At 41.2% G+C, this 27,208-nt stretch overlaps 1 protein-coding gene across 3 annotated transcripts in view; it reads left to right on the top strand.

The window, feature by feature from the left end:
* Positions 1-27,208, top strand: part of UBXN1 (UBX domain protein 1) — a 34,869-nt gene that overhangs the window by 5,954 nt on the left and 1,707 nt on the right. Inside the window, exons 1-8 of one of the 3 annotated variants that reach the window (XM_089652891.1) lie at positions 1,093-1,113; positions 2,051-2,111; positions 13,296-13,349; positions 13,423-13,529; positions 20,709-20,757; positions 21,458-21,649; positions 25,980-26,031; positions 26,800-26,928. In XM_089652891.1, the coding sequence (XP_089509017.1) occupies positions 1,101-1,113; positions 2,051-2,111; positions 13,296-13,349; positions 13,423-13,529; positions 20,709-20,757; positions 21,458-21,649; positions 25,980-26,031; positions 26,800-26,928 (657 nt within the window). In that variant the 5' untranslated portion in view covers positions 1,093-1,100. Of the gene's footprint in view, positions 1-1,092; positions 1,114-1,629; positions 1,651-2,050; positions 2,112-13,295; positions 13,350-13,422; positions 13,530-20,708; positions 20,758-21,457; positions 21,650-25,979; positions 26,032-26,799; positions 26,929-27,208 lie in introns of those variants that run through there. The other 2 variants (XM_089652892.1, XM_089652890.1) reach the window with 2 other exon arrangements.

Here is a 27,208-nt window from a genome sequence, read left to right as displayed (position 1 = left end):
TGGTTTCCAAATGAGATGCAAAAGTTGCTCTCAGCAGAAAAGAGGACTTTGGACCACTGAGCAACAGACTAGGTCTGTTTTTCTTTAGCCCAGGTAAGACGCTTCTGACGTTGTTTGTTGTTCAGGAGCGGCTTGACAAGAGGAATACGACATTTGAAGCCCATGTCCAGGATCCGTCTGTGTGTGGTAGCTCTTGATGCACTGACTCCAGCCTCAGTCCACTCTTTGTGAAAGTCCCCAACACTTTTGAATGGCCTTTTCCTGACAATCCTCTCCAGGCTGCGGTCATCCCTGCTGCTTGTGCACCTTTTTCTTCCACACAACTTTCTATTAATGTTTTTTGATACAGCACTTTGGTAACATCCAACTTCTTTTGCAATTACCTTTTGAGGCTTTCCCTCCTTATGGTGGGTGTCAATGATGGTTTTCTGCACAACTGTCAGGTCAGCAGTCTTTCCCATGATTGTGATTCCTGCTGAACCAGACTGGGAGACCATTTAAAGGCTCAGGAACCCTTTGCAGGTGTTATGGCTTAATTGGCTGATTAGAGTAGGACACTTTGAGCCTAGAATATTGCCCCTTTTCACAATATTCTAATTTTCTGAGATTGTGGATTTGGGGTTTTCATGAGCTGTAAGCTATAATCATCACAATTATGACAAATCACGGCTTGAACTATCTTGCTTTGCATGTAATGAGTCTATCTCATATATTAGTTTCACCTTTTAAGTTGCATTACTGAAATAAATGAACTTTTGCACGATATTCTAATTTTTGGAATTTCTCCTGTATATTCTGATCAATTGAATTACGGTCATATTCATCAACAAAGTATCTCGGTGCTGCCATTCAAGACAAAAGGAGAATTTTACAATTTAGTTTGAATGAATGTGATTTAAATCAATCAACTGGAACGTTACAGTTATTTTATTGTTTACAGATTGATTTGTTTTGTTGCACATTGATCAAATATAAAAAAAAAAAAAATCCAAGCATGTGTGGCCTCCATAAAGCTGACCACACACTCTTCTCGTACAATTCTCTTTAGATCTACTATCAACTATGTACTGCAAGGGCCTGCGTGATTTGATGCAAATTGAATGGAATGTGTAGGTGCGTCCTCATATTATATAGTTTTGGTAAATTCTAAATTCGATAATGATTGGGGTTTTGCATATATGCAGCTGCTTGGCAGTTGGGTCTTAACGTCGAGCAGCCACATATATGCAGCCCTGTGTAAACAACTTACTGTGCTGAGTTTGCAATACTTGTGAGCATGAGCTTTCCAATCATGTGACAGCCAATCACAACAGTCACATGACCCGACTGCCCACCTCGCAGCTTTTAGAACTCTTAAAGTTGATCCAGTGAATATCCGATTGCCTCTTGGGGGATCAGGAAGGTATTGTTTTCCTTGCAGGAGCAAATTGGATCATGCTTTGCTGGGGTTTTTTTTGCCTTCCGGATCAACTGTGGGTATAGGATTATAACTTTCTTTTTTCTTTTTTTCTTTTTTTTTTAATGATTGAACTGGATGGACTTTTGTCTTTTTTTTCAGCCAGACTAACTATGTAACTGAAGGGCCTGGAGGCAGTTGGTGGGGAATTTTGGTCGGTGGTGGATTTTGATCAATAGTTGGAAGATACAATCGTACGTTATTGATCGCGTCTCGGTTTTCACCATGCGATCTCAAAATCTGATGGACCAAAAAACAAATTGATGAACATGGTGTGTCAGTGCTGCTGATCGATGGTGCATGATCAGTAATTTTCCACCCTGGCCCAACATCTTAGTTTGATTGAATCTGATCTAAATCAGTCAGAAAGGAAAGTACAACTATTTGACTGTATGTTGGTTCAGTTGTTTCAATCAAATTGCACATTGATTGGATAATAAAGGCAAAGACCACCATTAAGGACATTGTACAATCTGATTGTTTAATGTATGGCCAGGTTGAGTTATAAATCACACCAAATGTAGAATTATGTTTGTGCAGAAATTGATACGTTTATTGGACAAGAATTCAGATATACATATTTTTTTACTCCAGAAATGTCGCAGTGTTCAACGCTGGAGAGTCTCGTGGAGATGGGATTCCCGCCGACCAGAGCGTATGTCACTGATCTCTCCTTTTACACTGTTCCAATAGAATGATGTATTACAACACACCATGCTTCTGATCAATGTCTGTTACAATGTTACCAGTATGCACAATTGAATGTATATTCTGTATGATCTAAGAAAACGGGTCTCTTCCCTGTGGTTTTTTTTTCACTGTATGTCCATATATTGATCATGACTGTCACATTAATAATGAGGGGATTTCTTGTATTCTGACAGGCATTGAGCACATTTTTTGATAACGGCATTTAAAACCTGACAGAGGTTCTAACCCTTCCACGCAAAGATGAAAACATTTTGGCTAGACATAAACTTTTCTATAATGTAAACACATTGATGGTGCAGAAAAACTATGTCTAAGGCCTAGTTTACACTTGTAGATGGCAGCAGTAAAACACAAGTTGTGTTTTTACCACCCCCACGAACTCCCCATAAGCTGCAAAGGCAGCTGGTAAAGGGGTAAACGTATGCTGCAGCCACAATGCTTTACTTCGCATAGCGGAAAAACATATCCCCACTGTTGTGATTGGTGGGCAGTACAGAAAGTGACCCGTTAAAGTGAATTCGGCCACGCAATAACTGCTTGTTTTAAGCCCTTCCTCCCAACACCTTCCAACGCTTTTAACACCTAAAAGCCTGCACTACTATGCTGCATTGCGGTTGCTGCGCAATTACAGTGAAGGAAATGAGTATTTGATCCCCTGCTGATTTTGAATGTTTGCCTACTCACAAGGAAATGATCAGTCTAAAAATTGAATGGTAGGTGTATTGTAACACTGAGAGAAAGAATAGCAACAAAAAAATTCAAAAGAAATGCATGTCTAACAAAGTATGCACTGATTTGCATGTTCATGAGGGAAATAAGTATTTGATCCCCTTCACAAAACATGACTTAGTACTTGGTGGCAAATCCCTTGTTGGCAATCTCAGAGGTCAGACGTTTCCTGTAGTTAACCACCAGGTTTGCACACATCTCAGGAGGGATTTTGGCCCACTCCTCTTGGCAGGTCCTCTCCTCTGCCATCTCAGTATGCCAAACTGCAGCAAACTGAACTAGGGCAACAAACAACCAACATGACCTTGTTTTCCAGCATTGTGCCAGCAACCTTCTGCTCTGCTCTATTGTGTGGGTTCCCTTAAAGTGATTGTAAAAGATGATTTTTTTTTTTCACATTTGTGCATTCTGTGCATGAAGTTAAAAACATCTGCGCTTCCCACAGCCTCCCTAATTCTCCCCTGAGCCCCCTCTCAATCTAGCGATGTGAACAGGAGCCTCAGCTGTCCCTGGTCTCGCTCCCTCTCCTCATTGACTGAGACATAGCAGCGGGAGCCATTGAGCCAATTAGGGGGGGGGGGGGGGCTGAGCCACGGCTCTGACATGTTTGTTGTTAAAAAAAAAAACCTATTATATCATTTTAAAACATGTCAGACTAATTTCCAGAATGGCTCTAATCTCCATCCACATGCACAGAATTTTGTGTTTAAATCATGTATACCTTTTCAAGGAAGACAAATATTTGGAGAGGCATTTGACCAAATCTTAAAAGATATTACAGGAGGAAATGTTTTGCTTCCACAGCAGAAAATCCCAAAATCTCCCTCAGGAGTCTCTACCTCCTCAAAACGCATAGCACCTAACCTCTCTACCCAGGCTTCAGTTTCAAAACCTAGGTCCGGCCCTTACTGTGCAAGATTTGAGCCACAAACCTCACCAAGTCTTCACCAGCCCCCTCTTCCTGATGAATGGGCGCCCTCTTCTTAAAGAAAGGGGCAATTAGAGGGACATCTGTTACAGTTCGCTTTTCTCTGAGTCACAGATGTCCCAGGCCTCTGGTTTCAAAGGGGTTCAAAACTCTATCCTCTCACCACTTTTTCCTTTCAAATCAACCAAAAACTGGCCAAATTTGCAGGCTGCGTGTACCATCTCTTGTCCCAAGGAGTAGTTGTGCTAGAACCATAACAAGACAGGTTCAAAGGATTTTATTGAGACTTGTTCCTGGTACCAAAGCCCAACAGGGGTATTCAAGTGATTGGAGACAGCAAATACCTTCAAATTCCAAAATTTAGCATGGAACCTGCAAGGTCAGTAATTGCTTTTATGAGACGAGGGAAATACAGGACATCCAAGATACCTTTCTGTATGTTCTCATTTATCCACCCCATCAGCACTTTGTGTTTTGCAGTAGCAGACAATCTTTTCCAGTTTGTGGCGCTGCCTTTTGGCTTAACCTCTGCTCTCAGAGTATTCACAACGGTCCTAGCACCTCTTCTGCCCCCTCTCAGAACTCAGGGAACTCAGGTCACAGTGTATCTAGGCAAACTTCTCTTGAAGGACTCATTTCCCTTCCAGCTGTCTGCAAACGTCCACAGATCAATTTAGATGTTTCTGGTGATCAGTTTGGTGATCAGTTTAAAAAAAAATCTGCTCTCAAGCCTTCTCTTTGCCTGGAATATTTGAATCTAGTCCTTGACAGATTCAAAGCAAAGGTTTTCCAGAAAGGAAATTTTATTTTCTTAATTCTACGCTCAGATCAAAGAGACCTACCACAATGAGATTCTCCATGAGAGTTCTAGATATCATGGTAGCCTCCTTCGAGGCTATACCAAAAGCCCAATTTTCATTCAAGAACTCTCAAGCACAAAATCTTGTTGACCTGGAAAAAGCATACCTTCTCTTGACCGACCCATGTTCCCGTCCAGCCAAGCAAAGAAATCCTTATCTTGGTGGATCTCAAGCCCAGCCCTAACAATAGGAAAGTCTTTCCTTTCTTATCACAGGAAAGCAATAACAGTGTGTTCTTTCAGAATGAGAAGACGTGTTTTAGCCCCTCACAGTCCAGGAAACATGGTCACCTGTGGAAGTCAGGCACCCCATCAACATCCTGGAGCTCAGAGCAGTTTGGACAGCTCTGGAACAGTGGACCTCCACCTTCTACAAGGACACCCAGTCAGAGGAAAATTTGACTTTTCTGTAAATTCCATATATTTGAGGACAGGACACAAGCCACCCTCCCTTCTATTCCTTGGTTACTCTGAATTTCTTGCTACAAAACAGAGTATTTGCAGAGTGGGGTAGGGTTATAAGGGAGTTTCCAGGTAGGTATGTCCTCAAAAGCTTGCCAATGTCCAATCATGAGCCTATAACTCAGGGTCTATGAATACTTTGTCTGTGTCCTGTACTGTACTCCAAGATATGGAATTCACAGGTAAGTCAGAATTCCTCTTTTTTTTGCCATCTGTGTTCCATTGGGGAGATTTCCCTTTGTTCCTTGTCCTTTAGTCACACCAGAAAATGAATGGAAATCTCTCCAAAGTGAGGGACTCCCCCCCCCCCCCCCCCCCCCGCCTAAACAGTTGTCACCAGAACAAACCAGAACACCATTGGAAAATGTCTGTTTCTGTCATGGTGACAATTATAAAATGTTGAGCTTTCCTTTTACTTTCAGCCCTGGTGACAGTGTTGCTCAGGACAAAACAGTGTGAATCATCCACATGGGACACAAACGGCAATAAAAATATGACTGCGGTTATAATACTTCTGCAGTCTACAAGAAAAGAGTTGGAACTTTAAGATACATTTTAAGTGGAATGCAAACAGTTACAGGGCTCTGTGATGCTGTTATAGTTACTAAGGAGTTGGAAAATAGACATGAACATGAGTTCAGGCAGTTGACAGGGCAACAGCTGTGAGACCGCAGGGAGCCACTTACCCCATACTCCTACTCTTAAAGAGTCATCCTCAAAATAGGAGAAGCAAACTATATCTCTTTCATAGGTAGGCCTGCATAGATATTACAGCATGGCTAGGTGTTCATAATCATATCAGCTGTGACAGTTTGAATGTTCATAACAAAAACACCAGTGTGCCAAAATCTGGATGTGATTCTGGTGCTGTATAACTTGCCGATGCCTAATAATAGGGTCCATATACAGGCACGCCACGGTTAAGGTAATTTTCAGTTTACAAATGAAAATCCATTGAAAACAATGCCTCGGTTTACAAATTTTTTTTCGCAATACAAATGGATTAATTGGTTTTCAATGCATTTACAAATTTTTTTTAATCATGTTCCTGTACAGTATTATGCCTTTAACCACTTCTCGTCCGGTCCATGTATATAAACGACCGGATGGTGGCAGTGCAGGGTCGGGTGGCCGTTTATAAAACGGCCTCCCCGCACCCTGCTTGTGCGCGCTCCCTGGGAGCGCGCAGCACCGCGATCCGGTGCCCACTGTGTCCTCTGGACACAGTGGAACACTGATCGACGGACGGGACATCTGTGCGAGGTCCCGATCATGTGATCACTGATTGGGCAATCAGTGATCACATGCAGAGTAGTAAGCAAGATGTCACTCCTGACATCATTGCTTACTACGTGTGAAATCTGTAAATGATCACAGAGTTCACATGGTACAAGGCTATTCACAACAGCCTTGTACCATGTGACAAGCTGTGACCAATCACAGCTCACACATTAGTTCTCAATGGCTGCAAGAATGTAGCTAGAGAGAAGGAGAAATTATTGCTTTTACAGCTTTTGTGAGTGTAAAAGCAATCAGTGTGGAAAAAATCTTAATCACCCCCCACAAGTAGTACAGTGTCACCATGGTGACACTGTACTGCTAGGGGGTGACAGTATGTAAAAAAAAAACATAAATAATAATATACAAAAAGTAAAAAAAAAATGTTTTAAATTATTTTTGGTTTTAAACTAATTTGGGTTTTTTTTTGTTTTTTATTAAAAGATTACGGAATACATTTTGGCCAAGATTTATGATAAAATACTGTTTATTTGCAAAATTTTATAAGAAAATTTTTTTCAAAATTTTTGGACTTTTTCATTTACAATAAAAATCCCAGTGGTGAATAAATACCACCAAAATAAAGCTTTATCTGTCTCAAAAAAATGCTAAAAAATTCATATGGGTACAGTGTTGTGTAAGCGCGCAATTGTCATTCAAAGTGTGATAGCACTGAAAGTTGAAAATTGGCCTGGACAGGAAGGGGGTAAAAGTGTCCGGACTAGAAGTGGTTAAAGAGTTTTGAACAGATAAGACTTTTTTTGAATTTTTTCTGACCTCCAGAACGGATTAATTGGTTTTCAGTGCATTTACGAATTTTTTTCGCAATACGAACAGATTAATTGGTTTTCAATGCATTTATGAATTCCTTTTTAATCATGTCCCTGTACAGTATTTATGCCTTTAAAGTGCACTTTATAAAGAGTTTTAAACAGATAAAATACTTTTTTTTTTACTTTTTCCTGACCTCCGGAACAGATTAATTGGTTTTCAATGCATTCCTATGGGAAACCGTGTTTCGATTTATGAATTTTTCACAATACGAAAAGTCCCTTGGAACGAATTAAATTTGTAAACCGAGGTACACCTGTACATTGTTATATTTTCCTGTGTTGTACTGAAAAATGCAGAATGTTTGTTTCAGATTCTAGTTAACCACCACACTATAAAATCATCTGCATTTTTGGCTTAAAACCCCCAGGACATTATATATATTTTCTGATCACACCGGTAGAATAAAAAGATGGTAGTTGCAATTTTTTATGTTGCATAATATTTGCGTAATTGTTTATCAAATCTATATTATCAGGAAAAAATACACTTAAAATACAATAAAATGCACAGAAACATAATTTCATTCCAATTTGTATATGAAATAAAAGAAGATGTAGCATTGAGTAAATAACAAATACAGTGCTCAGCATAAGTACACCCCTTTTGAAAAATAAGAGGTTTTTTTTTTGTATTAGTTTATTCTCAATGAACACAAGAACAATTTCCAAAATTTTGACAAAACTGAGTTTTATAGAACATTTGTTTAGTTCATTATATGAAAGTAAGGTTAATAATATAACTTAGATTACAAAATCTTCAGTTTTACTCAAACTAGTTGATGCAAGAATGAATACACCCCACAACAAAAACTACTACATGTGATATTTTGTATGACCTCCATGATTTGTAAGGACAGCACCAAGTCTTCTAGGCATGGAATGAACAAGTTGGCGACATATTGAAACATCTATCTTTTTCCATTCTTTAAAGTGTTACTAAACCCACAACAGTAAAATCAGTCTATGTATGCAGTAAAGCATGCTTGTTATACTCACTGTGGAACCTAAGGGGTTAATCCTCTGCAATGTGTAAAAATGCTGTTTGATCCTTTCTTCTCTGCCCTCCTCTTGTTGAAATTACCACCTGATACAGACTAAATCTGTATGCACATGCTCAGTTTGGTGTTTTGTTTTTTTTTTCTTGGGAGAGTTCATGTGAGCAGCACAGGACCAATCAGCACTGTCCAGACAGAGGTCAGAGGTTTCACATCCTCCTAGAGCAGAAAGAAAACTCCTCCTACACGCTTTAACCAATGCTCTGCTGCAGTCACAAGACTGCTCTAACTGCTGATGAGAAAAGATATTTAGCAGTTTATATTTACTAAAATAATTGCATTTCCATCTTTTGTGTACTGTGGGAGAACAGATAAAGTGAATGCAGGCTCCTGGGTTTAGTAACACTTATAGAACGACTTTTTTTAGAGCCTGGATGCTGGATGGAGAGTGATGCTCAACTTGTCTCTTCAGAATTCCCCATAATTGTTCAATTGGGTTCAGATCTGGAGACATACTTGGCCACTGAGTCACTTTCACCCTGTTTTTCTTCAGAAATGCAACAGTGGCCTTAGATGTGTGTTTTGGATCTTTGTCATGTTGAAAAGTGCACGGCAACCAAGGGCATGGAGTGGTGATAGCATCTTCTCTTTCAATATAGAGCACTATATCTGTGAATTCATGACACCATCAATGAAATGCAGCTCCCTGACACCAGCAGGACTCATGCAGCCCCACAGAAAGACACTGCCTCCATCATGTTTCACTGTAGGCACCATGCATTTTTCTTTGTTCTCCTCACCTTTGCGACGCCATACAGTTTTGAAGCCATCAGATCCAAAAACATTTATCTTGGTCTCATCACTCCAGTGTACAGAGTCCCAGTAGTCTTCTTCTTTTTCAGCATGGGCCCTGGCAAATTCTAGGTGGGCTTTTTTGTACATGGGCTTTAGGAGAGGCTTCCTTCATGGACAACACCAATGCATGCCATTCCTCTGCACTGTACACCATATTGTTTCGCAGGAAACAATCATCCCAGTTTGGCGTTCTACTTCTTTAGCTAACTGCAGTGAACTTGTATGGCGATTTTCTTCAACCCTTCTAATAAGAAGACACTCCCGTTGAGGTGTTAACTTCCGTGGACGGCCTGTACATCTCTGTGAAATGGTTGCAGTTCCTTCTTTGTCACATTTTTTTATCACTTTTGCTACAGTATTCTGACTGATAAGTAAAGCTTTGCTGATCTTGTAGACGTCACATTTCTTGTGTAAAGAAATTATTTTCTTTCTCTGGCCTTGTGACATGTGGTTCCATTGTTAACAGCATGAAATGGGAAGGGGTTTTCTATTAGTAACACCCTTTTATAATCAACTGTCTGCTGTTGTCTAAAATTTAGCTTTGCTCCTAAGACTTTAATTGGGGTGTGTTCATTTTTGCAACATGGTCTTGAATGAATTTGTTAGGAAAAATACTTTTTTGTGTGTGCAAATTAACAAATCTTGTTTGCAATCAATGGTCCACATTTGTGGGAGTATTTTTAGTATAGTGTCCCATAGAAAATGTTGATTCTGAAAGAAAAGTAAAGGTTTTCTGACAAATCTGTTGGGGTGTATTTATGCTGGGCATTGTATGTCAAGATTCAAAACAATCAATAGGTAATGCATTAAAAGTCTTTACAGCTAATAAGTTCAGAGCTGACCTTAAAAGAGAAGTATGGTTTTCTTTTCTCCCAAATTATACTTGCCTAGGTAGATGCAGCATTGGCCTGATTCTGCATCTGTCCCCCGCAGGCTTGAAGTATGAAAACTCGACGATCACATGATCGCTGAGTTCTCAATGCCGCTCTGAGAAGAGAGCAGTGGCTGTCACTCAAAGCTGTCGGTTCTGCCCCCCCCCCCCGTACACACTTGAACGCTGGGCTTTGGATGGGGCAGCTGGCTTAGGCTCATAGCAGATCGCTGACAGGCTGAGCCAGGTGCTGCCCCAGACTCTGGGGTAGATACCAACTTTAAAGTCAGGATCTTTCCCCAGTCTGGACCGGCTGAGTGACATCAGCCGACCGACAGTGGGCTTCATCCCTCTGTCAGCTGATCCTCGGTCATGTGATCAGCTTTGTCCAATCACGGCTGATCGCATGTAAATAGGGAAATGCCGTTTATCGGCATTTCTCTCCTCACGAGCTGTCACACTGACAGCTCGAGAGGAGAGCAGAGCCGGTAATCGGCATCCCTCAGAGGGGGCATGTGCACTGATCATCAGGGCACTGATGATCAGTGTGCCCTGATGATCTGTATAGCCCCAGCAGTGCCACCTGTCAGTGTCCATCAATGCCAGCTGTCAGTGCCACATCAATGCCATACATCAGTGCCCATCTGAGCTGCCTTTCAGTGTCACCCATCAGTGCCACCTATCCCAGTCAGTGCCACCTGTCAGTGCCGCCTATCAGTGCCGCCTTTCAGTGTCCATCAGTGCAGCCTCATTAGCGCACATCAGTGAAGGAGAAAAATCACTTATTTACAAAATATTCTAACAACTAAGAAAAAACTTTTTTTTCAAAATTTTAAGTGGTTTTTGGTTTGTTTAAGAAAAAATAAAAAACCCAGAGGTGATTAAATACCACCAAAATAAAGCTCTATCTGTCACAAAAAAATGATAAAAATGTCATATTGATACAGTGTTGCATGACCGCGCAATTGTCATTCAAAGTGTGACAGCGCTGAAAGCTGGAAATTGGCCTGGGCAGGAAGGGGGTATAAGTGCCCTGTAGGCTAGTGGTTAAAGTAGAACTAAAGGCAAAACATTTTTTTTTTTAAATTTTAGCATATGGGAGGCAGGGATGTTGAATTTGTATCGCCCAACACCTGGGACATGTAGTTCTGGGCATCAGGCAGGTATATTTTATTCAACATTTGGCCCTGCCCAAGCAGCAGGGCTCACCTGTCAGGTGAAAGCATTCGGACGGTAGCGCTGCCGCCCAATTGCTTTCACACAGTCCAAACACGTCTGCTCAGCTCCCCTTCTTATCCTGACTCGGAAGTGAAAAAAAACAAAGTTGCACCCAAGCACATAACATCCCCTCAAAAAAAAAAAATTTGAGGCCCCTCCACATATACGCACATACAAAACTCAAAGTACGCATCGGGGAGCCTACGCATGAAAACGTTCATTGCGGTACACGCTACATATCGCCACGCATGCCAGAATGAAAGCAATAATTCTAGCGGGAGACATCCTCCATAACACTATACTGATGACCTATAAGGGCTTTAAAAGGATCGCCTATAGAAAATATAGGGTACTGAAGTTTGTCGCCATTTCACGAGTGCACGCAAATTTAAGGTTTGACAAGTTGGATATCTATTTACTTTGTGGAACCTCATCATTTATATTTTACAAAAAAATATTGTAATGTATTGCTCTTTTGTGCCCTAAAATTAATTTGTGTATTTTTTACTTAAATTTTGCGTTTCCTAGACCTTTGCAATAATATTGTGCAACAAAAAAAAATTGAACTACCACTATTTTATTCTCTAGCGTCTTTGCCTATAGAAAATATATAATGTTTGGGGGTTTTGTGTAATCTTCACGCCTAAAATTATTTTTTAAATGTGTGCAAAAAAACACATAAATGGCTCTCAATGTCCACACCCCTGGGGGGGGTTACAACCGCTGTCAGTTTTTCGTTTCTTTTGCATCGCCCTTCACTTCCTGTCTCTTAAACAAATCGAAAGTAAGAGAAAATTCTTCGAAAGTGAGGGAATCCCTGTGTCAGGGATCTCCTCGATCCCCGCCGCGATGGTCCCGGCGCAGGCGCAGTGCACCGCCCTGTGCAGGGACACGGGCACTAGGTCCGGGCCGGCCGCGGCGTTCGAGTTCGCGCATGCGCAGTAGAAGCCGCGGCCGCCCGCTGGGCACCAATGGCAGCGCAGGGCGGGATATTTAAATGTCCCTGAGCTGTCATTTCAGTGCCTTCTGGTCCTACCTGTATCCTGCGAATCTGAACCTGTACCCTGTAAGTTATTTGACCCGGATTGCTCTTGACCTGCTGATTTCTCCTGCCCAGACCCTTGCTTTGCCTGACCTCTCTTCTGAATGCCCCTCATTAGATCTGACCTGCTGTTGCTGACCTGGCGTGTGACCCGACGATTCTCTGTCCGCTCCCTTGTACCGTACTGTCCTCTACGTTACCAACTCGGCCCGTCTGACTTCGCACTTGCTCAGCCATCCATCCCATCGGGGTCACCCGACCTCCTCACATCTGGCTCTCCCTGGTTGGAGCCCCTGGCGAACACCCCTACCACTGACAGGTGTGCTCAGTAGTTGCGACCTGGTCCCGGGGTACTCCAAGTCCATCCCCACCATCAGGGGCTCTGGTGAACAAGTACCCTGGGGCTTAGACTCCACGCTCTGGGCACGCCTGACCGGTGGAGTGCTAGTGGTGCCGCTAGGCGGTCCCTCACACCCTGATTGTCACCAGGGTCACCAGAACTGGTGTCCCTATTAGAAAATGTTCCTCTATTGTTCTAGTGACAACCCAAAATATGTGATTTTCTTCTTTTTTTACTTTCAGTGATAACCAACACAGCAATATAAACCTGACAGGCGGTCTAATTCATCTCCACTCTATCCAAAACAAAAATAAACAAGTTTTGCCTTTAGTTATACTTTAAGGACATTTATTTGGTGTTCGATTTATATGTGGCACACTGTTTTAATAAATACCCTGTTCAAACCTTTTTTTTTTTTTTTTTTTAATTATAAAAAAAAAAGTTTCCCCAAATAGCATGTAATCATTTTTTAAAACTTTTTTTTTTAACGTGTTTAATTGTGCTTTCTTATTCTCCTGCCATAAAATATTTATTACATATACTCAGCATAAGGCATCATGCTGAGAAACATTAGTGCACAGATTACGGGCGGAAAGCAGTTAAAGCCCAATGTAGTTGTTATGCCATTAGTTTCCACCCAAGACTGAATAAACTGTTTTTTTGTGTTAACTGTTGCATTTTTTCTAGTACAGTTATTTTTTCTTTTCCTTTTATGCAGGGAAAAGGCAGTGACTGCCACTGGCAACCAAGGTATAGAGTCTGCAATGGACTGGTAAGTTGGCTCACTTTTGTCTCTATGTAAAGCGATTCCAGGACTTGCTGTCATTTTATTTTGATTGTTTCAGGCTGATGGAACATGAAGATGACCCTGACATAGATGAACCTGTCGATGAATCTGTATCCAAAGAAACACCCAGCGAGCTTACTGCACAAGAGATGGACACAAGCTTAGGTCTGGAATCGTAACATTTTTTCCACTGAATTGTCTTGAAGTGTACACATTACCTGAACATGACAGAAGCAATTATTTTAAAGTAGAACTCCAGCCAATAGCTGAGCAAACTGTTTGTGAGTTGTTTTACCTGCAAAAGATTTGTAATCTTGTTCAGCGACTCATGTGATTCACACATTACCATACTGAATAGCCAGTCAACTGACAGCCTCATTTACCGGTTCAGCTTTGCATATCTCTTCTCCATTTACATCCTAAATATAGGACTATAGGGCTATTTCGCTGTCCATTCAGCAGGCAGGTGACAAAGGAAGCTATAAATCTGAGGTAGGATATAAAAAAAGTCTTGTTCATAGCTGTGCTTTGTGGCAGAAATATGTGGCCCCCCCAATAGTGGCTGAAAAGAAATACAAATCCATTTAACCCCTTCATGCTGACAGTACACAAACAAGCATTGGGCCTTATACCGTGGGCCTGCTAATTTGAGTACCTGTCTTTGTGCTGGGAGCACAGAGACCGGGGTCTCACTGAGAGCCCTGGGTCCTGTTCTAATGATCATGACCCAGAACTTTGATTTCGGGTCACCTGATCATTGTGATAGCCTCTGATTGGCTATCACAGTGATCAGTCACTGAAGCCTGCCCCCGTGTTTTCTCTGTCTGAAAGGAGGAAAGAGATGCATTGTATCTCTGTCCTTTCAGAGAGAAAACAAGTGTGTTTACAAGAAATAAATAAAAATAATAATAAAAAAATACCTATATCAAGGTTTGATCTAGGTCAGTGCCAGGGTTAGTGCTGGGTCAATTTCAGGGTTGCTATTTTTTTTTTTAAATTAGTGTCAAGATAAAAAAAAAAAAGCAAAATGCGCACGATTGTTTCTGGGCCGTACTGCGGGTACAAACAACAACTAGCATACACATATGTGGTATCACTGCGATTTTCAGAAGCAGGAGAAATTATTTTGAGTTGTTCTTTGGTGGTAGGTTATACGTAGTAGTAACAAGAAATATACAGCTTAATTTAAAAAAAAGGGTTTTTTTTCTACTATTTTGGCCCAGTTTTCCTTTGATAATAATAAAAGAGATATTAATTACCATTTACAGCCAAATGAAAGCCCAATTTGTCCTGAAAAAAACAAGGTATAATCCACCTGGATGTACAAAGTAGTTGTGATATGTTCGGTTTTGCTAACACATGTCAATGTTGCAAAATCATGCTTATGCGTTAAGATTTGTTTTACCCTTAGGCATAAAGGTGTTACAGATCATTTTTCCCAATGAAAGACTGTGCAATGGGAGGGTGTCAAGACAAGTCTGATCATTGGAGGAGAGCAGGTTGAGTTCCCAGAATAGCTAGTGCTCTCATGCCTAGTGTGGTCAGTGTTTAAAAGGAAAGCAGAGGGACTTGCAGGAACACCAGAGATTTCACACAAAGGAAGCAATACAAAGAGAACAGGATACTATTCTGAACACACAGCCCATGTAGAATTAAAAAAAAAAAAATACTGGTAGTTGCAATTTTTCATATCACATTATATTTGTGCATCTGTCTATCAAATCTATATTTTTAGTAAAAACAAATACACTAAAATGAATTTTGGTGCAAAACAAACCATTTAAACCCTTGTTTTTGTACAACAAGATGAGTTTGTGTTTGCGTACATAGATACCAAATATGTCAAACCTGCAGAAAGTTGTGGCACCCAAAATTAAGTGACTATTAAAGTGTTTGTACAGGTACAAAGTTTTAAAAAAAGCAAACAAGAAAAATGTTATACTTACCTGCTCTGAGCCCTAGTTTTACACAGAGCAGCCCCAATCCTCCTCCTCTAATGTCCCTCACCGGCGCTCCTGACCCCCTCCCTCTGGCTGAGTGCCTCCAGAGAAGCCGCTTGCTCTGGGGGCACTCGTGCGTGCGTGCTCGCTCTCAAGTCAGCCCTGTATGTCAAAAAGACACAGACGCAGCCCATCCCTGTCCCCTGCTTCCTGCTCATTGGCTATGATTGACAGCAGCAGAAACCAATAGCTACTGCTGCTGTGTCTGAGCCAGTGAGGAAGGAGAGACCCCTGGAGAGCCGATGCTTTTGTGCACATCGCTGGATCGAGATGGGGCTCTGGAAAGTATTAAGAGGGCTGAGGGGGAGACTGCACACATGCTTTTTTAACTTCATGCATATAATGCATGAAGGTTAAAAAAAACCTTCAGCCTTTGGAACCATTTTAAATGCCTTTAAAGCTCATCAATTTAGAGTCAACTGTAAATCAGGACCCTAAAATTATTTCTTACCCTGCACGCTCAAAGTTACCAATCATCTGCTGCGCAATTACTGTTTCCATACATGCATACGCTTATATGGGTGTATATGCAGGGTGGCAGGGATGCTTTTATTTATTTTAAGCTTTAATGAAGCTTGGCAAATGTCCTGTGTGTGTGTTGATTTTCAATTTGTTTTAAAGGGGCCCAGTAGCACCCCTACTCAGCAGATCCCCAGCTCATTGGTACCCTCATTCAGCAGATTTTCCTGCTCAGCAGTACCCCCATCTCTACTGATGTCCCACTCTAGTACCTCCAGCTTCGCTGGAACCCCACTGAGCAGTAACCCCCCAGCTCTGCTGATTCCCTACTCAGTAGTAACCCCCAACTCTACTGATCCTCTGGTTTACTTATCCTCCGCTCTCTTGACCCATCTCACCTCCCGCTATATTGCTCCTACGCTGTGCACCACTTGTGACATTGCTAGTTTCTCCTGCTCTGGTCCCCCAGCTTTGCTGTTCCTCTGGTTTGCTGGTTCCACTCTTCTGATTCCTGCTTACCTGCCACTATAGCGTTCCCATGTTGCACATCACGTGTGCCATCTGCTAGTTGCTGTGCTCCAGTCCACTCTGCACACCAGATGAGACATCTGCACCAGACACTTCAAGAATAAATACACATGAACCAAAGGTGACTACTGATGATGCCTTTCTGGTTCGCTTGTTGGCTTCCCAGTGCATCCTGGGATATCGCATACCTGCAATACCTACAAAACAAAGCAAAGTTAAAGCTGAATAAAAGCCTCTTAAAAGCTTAAGGTGCTGTAAGTGAGCTTTGTCTTAGACTTTTATGGAGGCTTCGGAAGTTGCCAGGAGAATGGTACTTTAATATAAACAGGAAAATGCAGCGCTAAAAAAGGTCAAAAAGGACGTGATCAGTAAGACATAAAATAAATAATATGTATAAAAATAATAATATTGTAAAAATAGCTCAATGAACTGCAGAGAGGATACAAAGTGATTTGCATCTAAATAAGGTGCAACCAAAGCAGCCAATAATAATGTGTGTGTATATATGTACAGTTGCAAGAAAAAGTATGTGAACCCCTTGGGATTACGTGGAGTTTTGCTTGAATTGGGCATAAAATGTGCTCTTGCAGTCATTTTTACAGGACGACCACGCCTAGGGAGAGTAGCAACAGTGCTAAACTTTCTCCATTTGTAGACAGTCTGTCTTACCGTGGACACATGAACATCAAGGCTTTTGGAGATACTTTTGTAACCCTTTCCAGCTTCATGCAAGTCAACAATTCTTGATCGTAGGTCTTCTGAGAGCTCTTTTCTGCGAGGCATGGTTCACATCAGACAGTGCTTCTTGAAACCAGTAAACCCAAAACAGGTGTGTGTTTTTTAAGGGCAGGACAGCTGTCAGCAACACATCCAATATCATCACACTGATTGGAGTCAAGGTTGGCTCACTCCTGGCTCCAATTAGCTCTGGGAGAAGTCATTAAGCTAGGGCCTCACATACTTTTTCCTTCCTGCACTGTGAATGTTTACATGTTATGTGCAATTAAACCATGGCAACATCTAATGTTTGTGTAGTATTATGTTCAGCAGACTGTGTTCTTCTATTGTTGTGACTTAGATGACGTTCAGAGCACATTTTTTGCCCAATTCATGCAAAACTCCACGTAATCCCAAGGGGTTCACATACTTTTTCTTGCAACTGTATGTATATATGTGTATGTATATGTGTGTATGTGTATGTATATATATATGTGTATGTATATATATATGTGTATGTATATATATATATGTGTATGTATATATATATGTGTATGTATATATATATATGTATGTATATATATATATGTATGTATATATATATATGTATATATATATATATATATATATATATATATATATATATATATATATATATATATATATACACAATATATCACACAAGTGCGATGAAACACAGATGGAATAATTCAAGGCAGGATATAATCAGGTTAATATCAACATAGAACGTGCAAGAGCGTAGACATGCGCTGTGGAGCGCTAGGACAGCAGTGTTAATAGCGTCTAGAAATGACGCATAAAGTGCGATAGTGACATCATAATAATAGTCCAAATACACAATAAAGGTGGACTTCCGTGGTTCTAGTGGATTTAAAATATGAGCAAATATTGCACTAACCAGATAGCGCAGTTGTATGCGTATTTGAGTACATAGACCACTCCTGGTCATCATCATCCTGGGGGTGAACTCGGGGATCCTCTGGTATATACCTCCGCAGCTCAGTTGATCATCCGAATACCACTCTCCAAAACTCCAGGATATGTTCCAATCCAAGTAAATAGGGACCATAGATGTATACTAACAGGATCCCACCTTAAAATTGCTCATAAAGTAATGAGCCAGAGAGAGAGTGCTAGGATAGTGTAATTTGTTTAATAATTGTAATCAAATTAACAATAAAATATGCACTCACATCTGGCCAAAAGCAATGCAGGAAGTGGTGGAAAGAAAGGGAGAAGCCTAAGCCAATGACGTCACGCCACACAAACCACGAGGAGGGCCGGCGGCCATCTTTACACCTGTTTCTTTGCACCACTTCCTGCATTGCTTTTGGCCAGGTGTGAGTGCATATTTTATTGTCTTCAGAATAGTAAATGTAGTAGAATGCACACTTTTATGCCTATTCTTAGGCAAGTAATTTATATTTAAAACTTCGAAAGAGCTGACAGGTTCTTTGTAAGGTTTTGCCTAAGCACACCTACTATTTAAAAGTATTTAAGCTTTAGTATGCATTTTTGTCTTTGTGCTTTTTTTTTTTTTTTTTGTTTCGTTCACACAGTATACAGGTGAAAGTTGAAAAATCAGAAAATCGTGCAGAAGTTCATTTATTTCAGTAATGCAACTTAAAAGGTTAAACTAATATATGAGACTCATTACATGCAAAGCAAGATAGTTCAAGCCGTGATTTGTCATAATTGTGATAATTATGGCTTACAGCTCATGAAAACCCCAAATCCACAATCTCAGAAAATTAGAATATTACATGCAATCAATAAAACAAGGATTGTACATAGAACAATATCGGACCTCTGAAAAGTGTAAGCATGCATATGTACTCAGTACTTGGTTTGGGCCCCTTTTGCAGCAATTACTGCCTCAATGCGGCGTGGCATGGAAGCTATCAGCCTGTGGCACTGCTGAGGTGTTATGGGAGACCAGGATGCTTCAATAGTGGCCTTCAGCTCTTCTGCATTGTTCGGTCTCATGTCTCTCATCTTTCTCTTGGCAATGCCTCATAGATTTTCTATGGGGTTCAGGTCAGGCGAGTTTGTTGGCCAATCAAGCACAGTAATCCCACGGTCATTGAACCAGGTTTTGGTGCTTTTGGCAGTGTGGGCAGGTGCCAAGTCCTGCTGGAAAATGAAGTCAGCATCCCCATAAAGCTCGTCTGCAGAAGGAAGCATGAAGTGCTCCAAAATCTCCTGGTAGATGGCTGCGTTGACCCTGGACTTAATGAAGCACAGTGGACCAACACCAGCAGATGACATGGCTCCCCAAATCGACACACACTGTGGAAACTTCACACTGGACTTCAAGCATCTTGCAGCATGTGCCTCTCCATTCTTCCTCCATACTCTGGGTCCTTGGTTTCCAAATGACATGCAAAAGTTGCTCTCATCAGAAAAGGGGACTTTGGACCACTGAGCATCACTAATCATCACAATTATGACAAATCACGGCTTTAACTATCTTGCTTTGCATGTAATGAGTCTATCTCATATATTAGTTTCACCTTTTAAGTTGCATTAATGAAATAAATGAACTTTTGCAAGATATTCAAATTTTTCGAGTTTCACCTGTACATTGCCACAAATTAAGTAGCAGGTTTATGATATCTATACATAATGTTTTGTTGATTTTGTCTAGTTCAAAGTAGCCCCAGAGAGAGCAACTAAATAAACAAATGAGTGATAAGTACAATTATCTAAACCATGCTAGGGAGGATTCTGTACACATTGGTACAGGATGCCCTCATACAAGGAGACCAAATCTAACGTTTTTCCACTTTTAGATACTCATAGCTGCTTGTAGATACCCCGATCAGCCATACCTTTATGACCACCCATTTGATATTGAGTATAGTTTTTGCCACCAAAATGACTTGACCATTGAGTAATGAATGGTAATGAATGCCACTAGACCTTTGAAGGTATCAGGCACCAATCTGTCAGTAGCAGATCATGTAAGCTCTGTAAGTTGAGCACAGGGACTCCATAGATCGCACTTGTTTTTCCAGCACATCCCACAGATACTTGAGAGTATCTAGTTGAGATCTAGAGAATTTGGAGGCCAAATCAACACCTCAAACTCTGTGTTCTGCAAACCATTCTTGAAAAAATTTTTTTAGTGTGGCAAGGCGTGTTATCCTGCTGAAAGAGGCCACTGATATCAGGGGTGTACCACATGAATGGCAGGACCCAAGGTTTCCCAGTAAAACATTGCCCAAAGCATCACAATGCCTTTGCTGACTTGCCTTCTTCCCATACTTCATCCTGGTGCCATCTCTTGACCAAGTAAGAGGAAAACTCTACAAAATGCAGTGAGTTCCTTTTAAACAGTGGTCACTCCAGAACAGCTCTCCCCATTCGAAGATTTATTCTCTCCTTCTGTTCTGGGGACAATTAAAAAATTTTGGATTTTACATCACTTTCTGCCTATGTAACAATGGTCACCAGGACGAATAGAAATGTGAATCTCCCCAGTGGGGACATAGACAGCAAAACATATTTAACTGGGCTTTTATTTAATTCCTTTCTATCCAAACACTAAATGTTATGGAGACATGATTCTGCTAAAGATCTTGTTTGTTGGACTGATTGCAATTTGTTTCCTTTACAGAAGAAAGAGCAGGTTTAAGTGAAGAAGAGAGGGAAAAACAGACAAAAAGGTGTGTTGCATTTTACACATTCACATAATATAGATAACGAAAAACCATATATTTACAATTGCACTAAAAACAAAATGGAAGTCACTTTACACATTCATTGCAACAACTTCTGTTGACATTAAGGGGTTTATTTACTAAAGCTGGAGAGTCCAAAATCAGACGCCCTTCTGCATAGAAACCAATCAGCTTCCACGTTTCATTGCCAAAGCTTAATTGAACAAGCTGAGGTTAGAAGCTGATTGGTTTCTATGCAGAAGGGAGTCTGATTTTGGACTCTCCAGCTTTAGTAAATAAACCCCTAAGTGTTCTAGAGGCATGTAAGCAAAGAAAAGGTAAGTACGTGCTGCTAGTATTGCATACATTAAAGTGAACCTGTTGCTTTGCCTTGCATAAGGAAAACACAGGTTCACATTAAAAAGCTTGTATATCATCTTACTTGCTCAGGACCAAAATGTAAATTATTTTTCATTTAATTTAGTCAGATTAATTATTGAAATATTAAATTTGTATATTATTTACCATTTGCAGCCAGACAAGCAGGTAGAATTGCAGGATATTTACCCGTTTACCTAGCTGATGTTGCAAATGGCCTGTGTTATGTCAATGGCTACAACCTTGTTGCAGTACTATGCGCACATTGTTTTATGCTGTGCAGCTACAGTGTACATTTCCCAATAAATCTTTAGGATTATATCTATAGGATGATGGAACTGATAGCCCAAAAGCAACAAGAACGTGAAGAGCGAGAAAAACGGGAACGAATTGAACAGGAGAAAGAGAGGCGGAGACAGGGACAAGAGCTTTCTGTAATCAGACAAAAACTTCAAGAACAAGAGATGCAAAAAGCAGTAGAAGAGAGGAGGCGAGAAAAACAAGAGGAGAGACTGGCCAGGTTAGTTCTTGCATTGAAAAGTTTTGTTGAAGCCTTAAATACACCATTTGGCTGCTGGTTAGGGGTGTTAAACACAGATGTTTATGGAAGTGCTAACGTTCATTTAAAACAAGCTGCAAGCTAGGTAAGATTTGTGTTGAACCTCCCCAAACCGGAGCTGAAGAGTTATTTGAAAGTCTCGCTCACACTGAATATTTTATCCTGTGCCCATTGCATGGCCATGTTTTACCAGCATGAGGATGCACAGGTAATGCATGCATACCCATGCCTGCAGTTCCTGTGCTGTCTATTGGGATGCAGTGGCTGCTTACACAGCCGCAGCTCCCAATGTGGCATCCAGGGGTGTTACCACAAGGCAAACAAGGCATTTGCCTAGGGCGGCATTTTTCAGGGGGGCAGCACCTTACCCCAGAAGAAGGGATGAAAGAAGGGACACGTGCGCTATGGGAACCAGGTGGGATCCGAGAGGGGCTGCTTGATGGTGTATGTAGAGTCTGACTCTCGTTCCCAGGGATGTCCGGAGCTGTGAAGATGAGTGTCTTTCTCTCTATTGCCGGGGAGGGTGGTAGTGAAAGGTTCTCCCAGGTTGGGGGCAGGGGTGTTGTTGGTCAGTGTCAGGCTCTTTCCATGGGAAGGGGTGGAGTGGGGGGGATGCTGGTTGGTGTTCGTGGGGGCAGACGATTTTTGTGTTGCCTAGGGCATCAGAAAACCTAAATACACCACTGGTGACTTCCATGTGGGTTATTGGGTGTCAGTCCCCCAAAAAGAGATTATTATTATTATTATTATACAGGACTTCTATAGCGCTGACAGTTTGCTCAGCGCTTTACATTATGGAGGGAGACAGTACAGTAACAATACAGTTCAATACAAGAGGGATTAGAGGGCCCTGCTCCTTGGAGCTTATAATCTAGGATTATTTGTTTCAACCAAGCCTAGATGACATGATGGCCAAGGCGACGTAGAAAAAGAAGGTATTTCTTTCCAAAAAGAAGCCGTCCAGAGTTAAAAAAAAAAAAAGGACTGATGCATAAAGTATGCCTGTATTTGTAGTGTTTGGGAGCCCCAGATGCTGTGCAGTTCTGCCAATAGGCAGGAATTACAAATTAAAGGTGTATGCAGGTATATGCACCAGTATTTGTGTTTACAGGCAATTTGTATGGGTGTATTTTCCTCAATGCGCTTGTTTCACGTTTGGAGAAAATACTCCCATAAGCATGTGCCTGTAGATGCAAGTATTGGCATTTATGTGTACACCCCTGTACATTGTATTTTGTAATTTACTCCTATGGGTACAGTTACACATGACTGGGGCTCCCAGGTGCAGCAAATACAGATGTATTTTATGCTGTGTGCCCATACACCTTCAAATGCATCTGTGTGTTTTGAGCCGTTAGGCAGGCCTAAAAGGAAAACCAGCAGCTAACCAAAATAAAAAAAAATCCACACAGCAAGAAGGGGAAAAAATGGTTTCCTTATAACCAAGCTCTGCAGTACAGGCAAATAAGCCACTAGACCAAGTGCCAGTAATACTTGCGAGCTAATATGGTGAAATTCAAAAATGCTTAAATTAATCAAAAAATGAATACACATGTGGTGCGCTAGCTCCTTACACTAACTCATAAATAGTGCTTAAAACCTCAATCCAAATATTAATAATGGTGCTGCGCTCCCGTGCAATAATAGTGTTTACCCATAATATAATGTGATAATGAAATAAATGGTTAAAACAAACTAATATACATCTGTGACTAGTGTTCATGTGCAAATTATAAAGGGGATATAAGGAGAGATAGACCCCTGGAGGTGAGATATCCATCCATCCATATCCAGTACAGGGAGCATCTGTTTGGAGAATCACCAGGTGGATTATCAATATATTGCCACGAGGAATCACCTGTGAAGGATTTTTTGGAGCAGGAATAGTTACATCTGTCCTTTCAGGACAAAAAGCGATTTTAGCCTAAATTTATTGGGCTAAAAAGGAGGTGAGCGCACAATATAGCAGTATTCATTGTTTTTTTTCACTCATTGGATGTCACAAGATTTTTCCATATATTAAGAGGACTGTTCACCTAATACAGACATTTCTTGAGGTTATAATTGTTTATTTGGTTTATTGGATTTTATTGCGTGAATTCTTTTGTAATTTATTTTTTTTTTTCTCTGTGTGCTTTAGGCATCATATTTTATATATTTTTTTTTTGGTTTAGGTTTTGGTAATAATCAGGTTTATAATTTGCACATGAACACTAGTCACAGATGTATATTAGTTTGTTTTAACCATTTATTTCATTATCACATTATATTATGGGTAAACACTATTAATAGCACGGGAGCGCAGCACCTATATTAATATTTGGATTGAAGCCACTAGACCAGCAGTTTCTTGGAGGCTCCAATGGGGGGGGTCGTCTGTCTGCATTGAACCCATTTCATCTACGTTCAATGTTTTTTAAACATTATAAAAGAGGGATATAGAATAGGGTTCTCATCTACTCCTCAGAACAGGTTCAATATTACTCTGCCACCGCTGTCTCCAGAATTGCAGGATGCTATGATACAAGCTATTCAGAAGTTGCTTGTGCAGAGAGTAGTCGAGGAAGTGCCACAATTGGGATGGAGGAATAGATATTATTCAACCATGTTCCTTGTAGAGAAGCCAAGTGGAACCTTAATATTAATCCTCAATTTGAAATAATTGAACTTCCAAAATGCAAACAGATTTTGATGGGATCAGTCTGATTCCCAAGGATGCATTTCTAGCAGCCAGACTTGTGTATTATCATACTGTATACTCGTCCACCCAAGATCAAGAAATTGGGCAATGGGGACTGTGAAAGTATAATAGGTAATGCTGAAGAAAATGTAGAGCGGTTTAAGATGATGTAAAGTGAGGTTTGGAAACACTGCGAGGTGAAAAGGAGTAGATATGTCCAATCAACAGACTAAAATTGCGATGTGCAATACATTGAACAAAGCTCTCAAATATACTCACTTTAACTACCTGCCGACCGCAGATAGCCGAATGACGGCTGCACTGTGGCCGGCCAGTTCTGAGTGGACGTCATATGACGTCCTCCCAGAACGTGCTCTCCGCGCACCCGGCGATCTCCGTGATCGCTGTGTCCTATGGACACAGCTGATCACATGATGTGGTAAAAGGCCAATCACAGCGGCCTTTTACCACGTGATCAGCGGTGTCCAATGACATGCTTATCAGAGGGAAATGCAAGCGCCGGTTCTCAACTGCACTTTCCTCACGCTGTCAGATCGTGAGGAAAGTACTGCCGAGAACCGGCAGTTGTCAGAGCGGGGTTCGGCACCGATCATCAGGGCACTGATGATCAGTGCCCTGATGATCGGTGCCCAGCAGTGCCACCCACAAGTTCCGCCCACCTGTGCCCAGCAGTGCGCCCACTAGCTCCGCCCACCTGTGCCCAGCAGTGCACCCACCTGTGCCACTCTGCAGTGTCACACACTTGTGCCCAGAAGTGCCACCTAACTGTGCCCAGCAGTGCCACCCACCTGTGCCCACCCACCAGTGCCACTCACCAGTGCAGCCCAGCAGTGCTGCCAGTCAGTGCCACCAGTCAGTGCCCAGGGAGTGTGCCAGTCAGTGCCGCCAGTCAGTGCCGTCTATCAGTACCCATCATCAGTGCCACCTATCAGTGCTGCATATTAGTGCCGCCTATCCGTGACACCTCATTAGTGCTGTCTATCAGTGCCGCCTATCCGTGCCACCTCATTAGTACTGCCTATCAGTGCCCTTTAGTGCTGCCTATCAGTGCCCATCAGTGCCGCCTATCAATGCCCATCAGTGCTGCCTCATCAACGCACATCAGTGAAGGAGAAAAAATGCCTGTTTGAAAAATTTTATAATAGAAACAAAGAAACTTTTTTTTTTCAAATTTTTTTGCACTTTTTTATTTATAGCGCAAAAAGTAAAGTGCCCAGTGGCGATTAAATACCACCAAAAGAAAGCTCTATTTGTGAGAAAAAATGATCAAAATTTCATATGGGTACAATGTTGCATGACCGCGCAATTGTCAATCAAAGTGCGGCAGCGCTGAAAGCTGAAAATTGGCCTGGTAAATAAGGGGGTATAAGTGCCTGGTAGGCAAGTGGTTAAATATACAAGAAGATGACTTAGAAGAGGAAAACAGGATTTGGCTCAGTATTTCACATCTTTTTATGGGAACAGTGGAGGGGCTTGTATAAGTCTTTTCTGTGTAGATTTTGTGAAAGGAACACTAACCACTAGCAGCTGCCATGTTCTGCTGCATTAGTGCATGGCAGAAGTTGATTTATATTCATTTCTCATTTACAGAGAGCGTGTCCGGGACAAAATTGCAAGGGATAAAGCAGAGAGAGCCAGAAGGGTGAGTACAAGCTGCTGCATTTCATTACCTTCAAGAAGTGCATGAGCATTCCTCTAGTTGTTGGGTAGTAAATACTGAAGACTTTGTTGTAAACAAAAAAAAAAAAAGTAAGAACATCCAGTGGTATAACAACATGTAGTCATACTACAGTAAACACTATCCTGCCTGAGAACAGTTGTAGAATTATAGAGTATTGAAAGAAAATGCAACAGTACATAGAATTTGTCTTTGTTATGATCCAGTTCTCTTGCTGGCTCAGCAACATAAATATACATTGCCCGACACATGCTCACTGACGCTCCCATGTTACGCACAGCATGACGCTCCTAGAACCGGATTACGGTACCCGGCCTCATTGAGTGGCCAGGGGATCATGTGATCACTATGTGATCACATGATCACAATGTCAGCAAAGCTGTTATGAATTGATTTCATTCATAACAGCTGATTCCTACAGTGATGCTGTGATTGGCCCCCAACTATCACATAGCATCTAGGCCAATCACAGCATCCTGTACCATGTGTTTAGTTGTAGCCAATCATAGCATGTCAGCTGTTATGAATGAAATCCATTCAGTTCACACAATTGTTGTTACAGTGATAATCACTGTAACAGCAATCCCAGTGGTAAAAAAAATCCCTGATCACTTTCCCAGAGTGATCCACAACAAACCCCTGAGCCTTCTAGATAAAAGATCCTAGTACAATTATTAGGGCAGATGGTAGATATATTTTATTATTCCAACTTGTAATTCTCCTTACTTCCAGTATGGTGGAGAGACATCAGATCCAATTTCCCCTCCAGCGGAGACACCTGTTCAAACCACCACACTCTCCCCATCATCCCCAACACAGGAGCCACCTACTAAGAAGGAGTATGATCAGTGTCGTATACAGGTAAATCTAAACACTAAAAATTGCATTCTGCGCTATCTAGAACACATCTCTGTTGCAGAAATCATTATCAAAGCTTGCACAATCTATCATATCTCTAGCCTTGGATTAGATAAATTTTCCAGCAAATTATACATTTTTTTAATATATTTTTGCAACCACTGTTTTTATTTGCGAAGTGGAAATAATGTTTATATTGCAGAAAAAAATCCCAATAGCGGTATTATATGTTATGGAAAAAGTATGAAATTCCGGATGTTTATATTTGATGCCAAGCATTTTT

The sequence above is a fragment of the Staurois parvus genome, unplaced genomic scaffold (genome assembly GCF_062004578.1).
Source record: "Staurois parvus isolate SC_StPar_1 unplaced genomic scaffold, SC_StPar_1.0 ptg000694l, whole genome shotgun sequence".
NCBI lineage: Eukaryota > Metazoa > Chordata > Amphibia > Anura > Ranidae > Staurois > Staurois parvus.
Note: the sequence above shows the minus strand (reverse complement) of the source record. Positions and strands in the feature narration are given on the sequence as shown.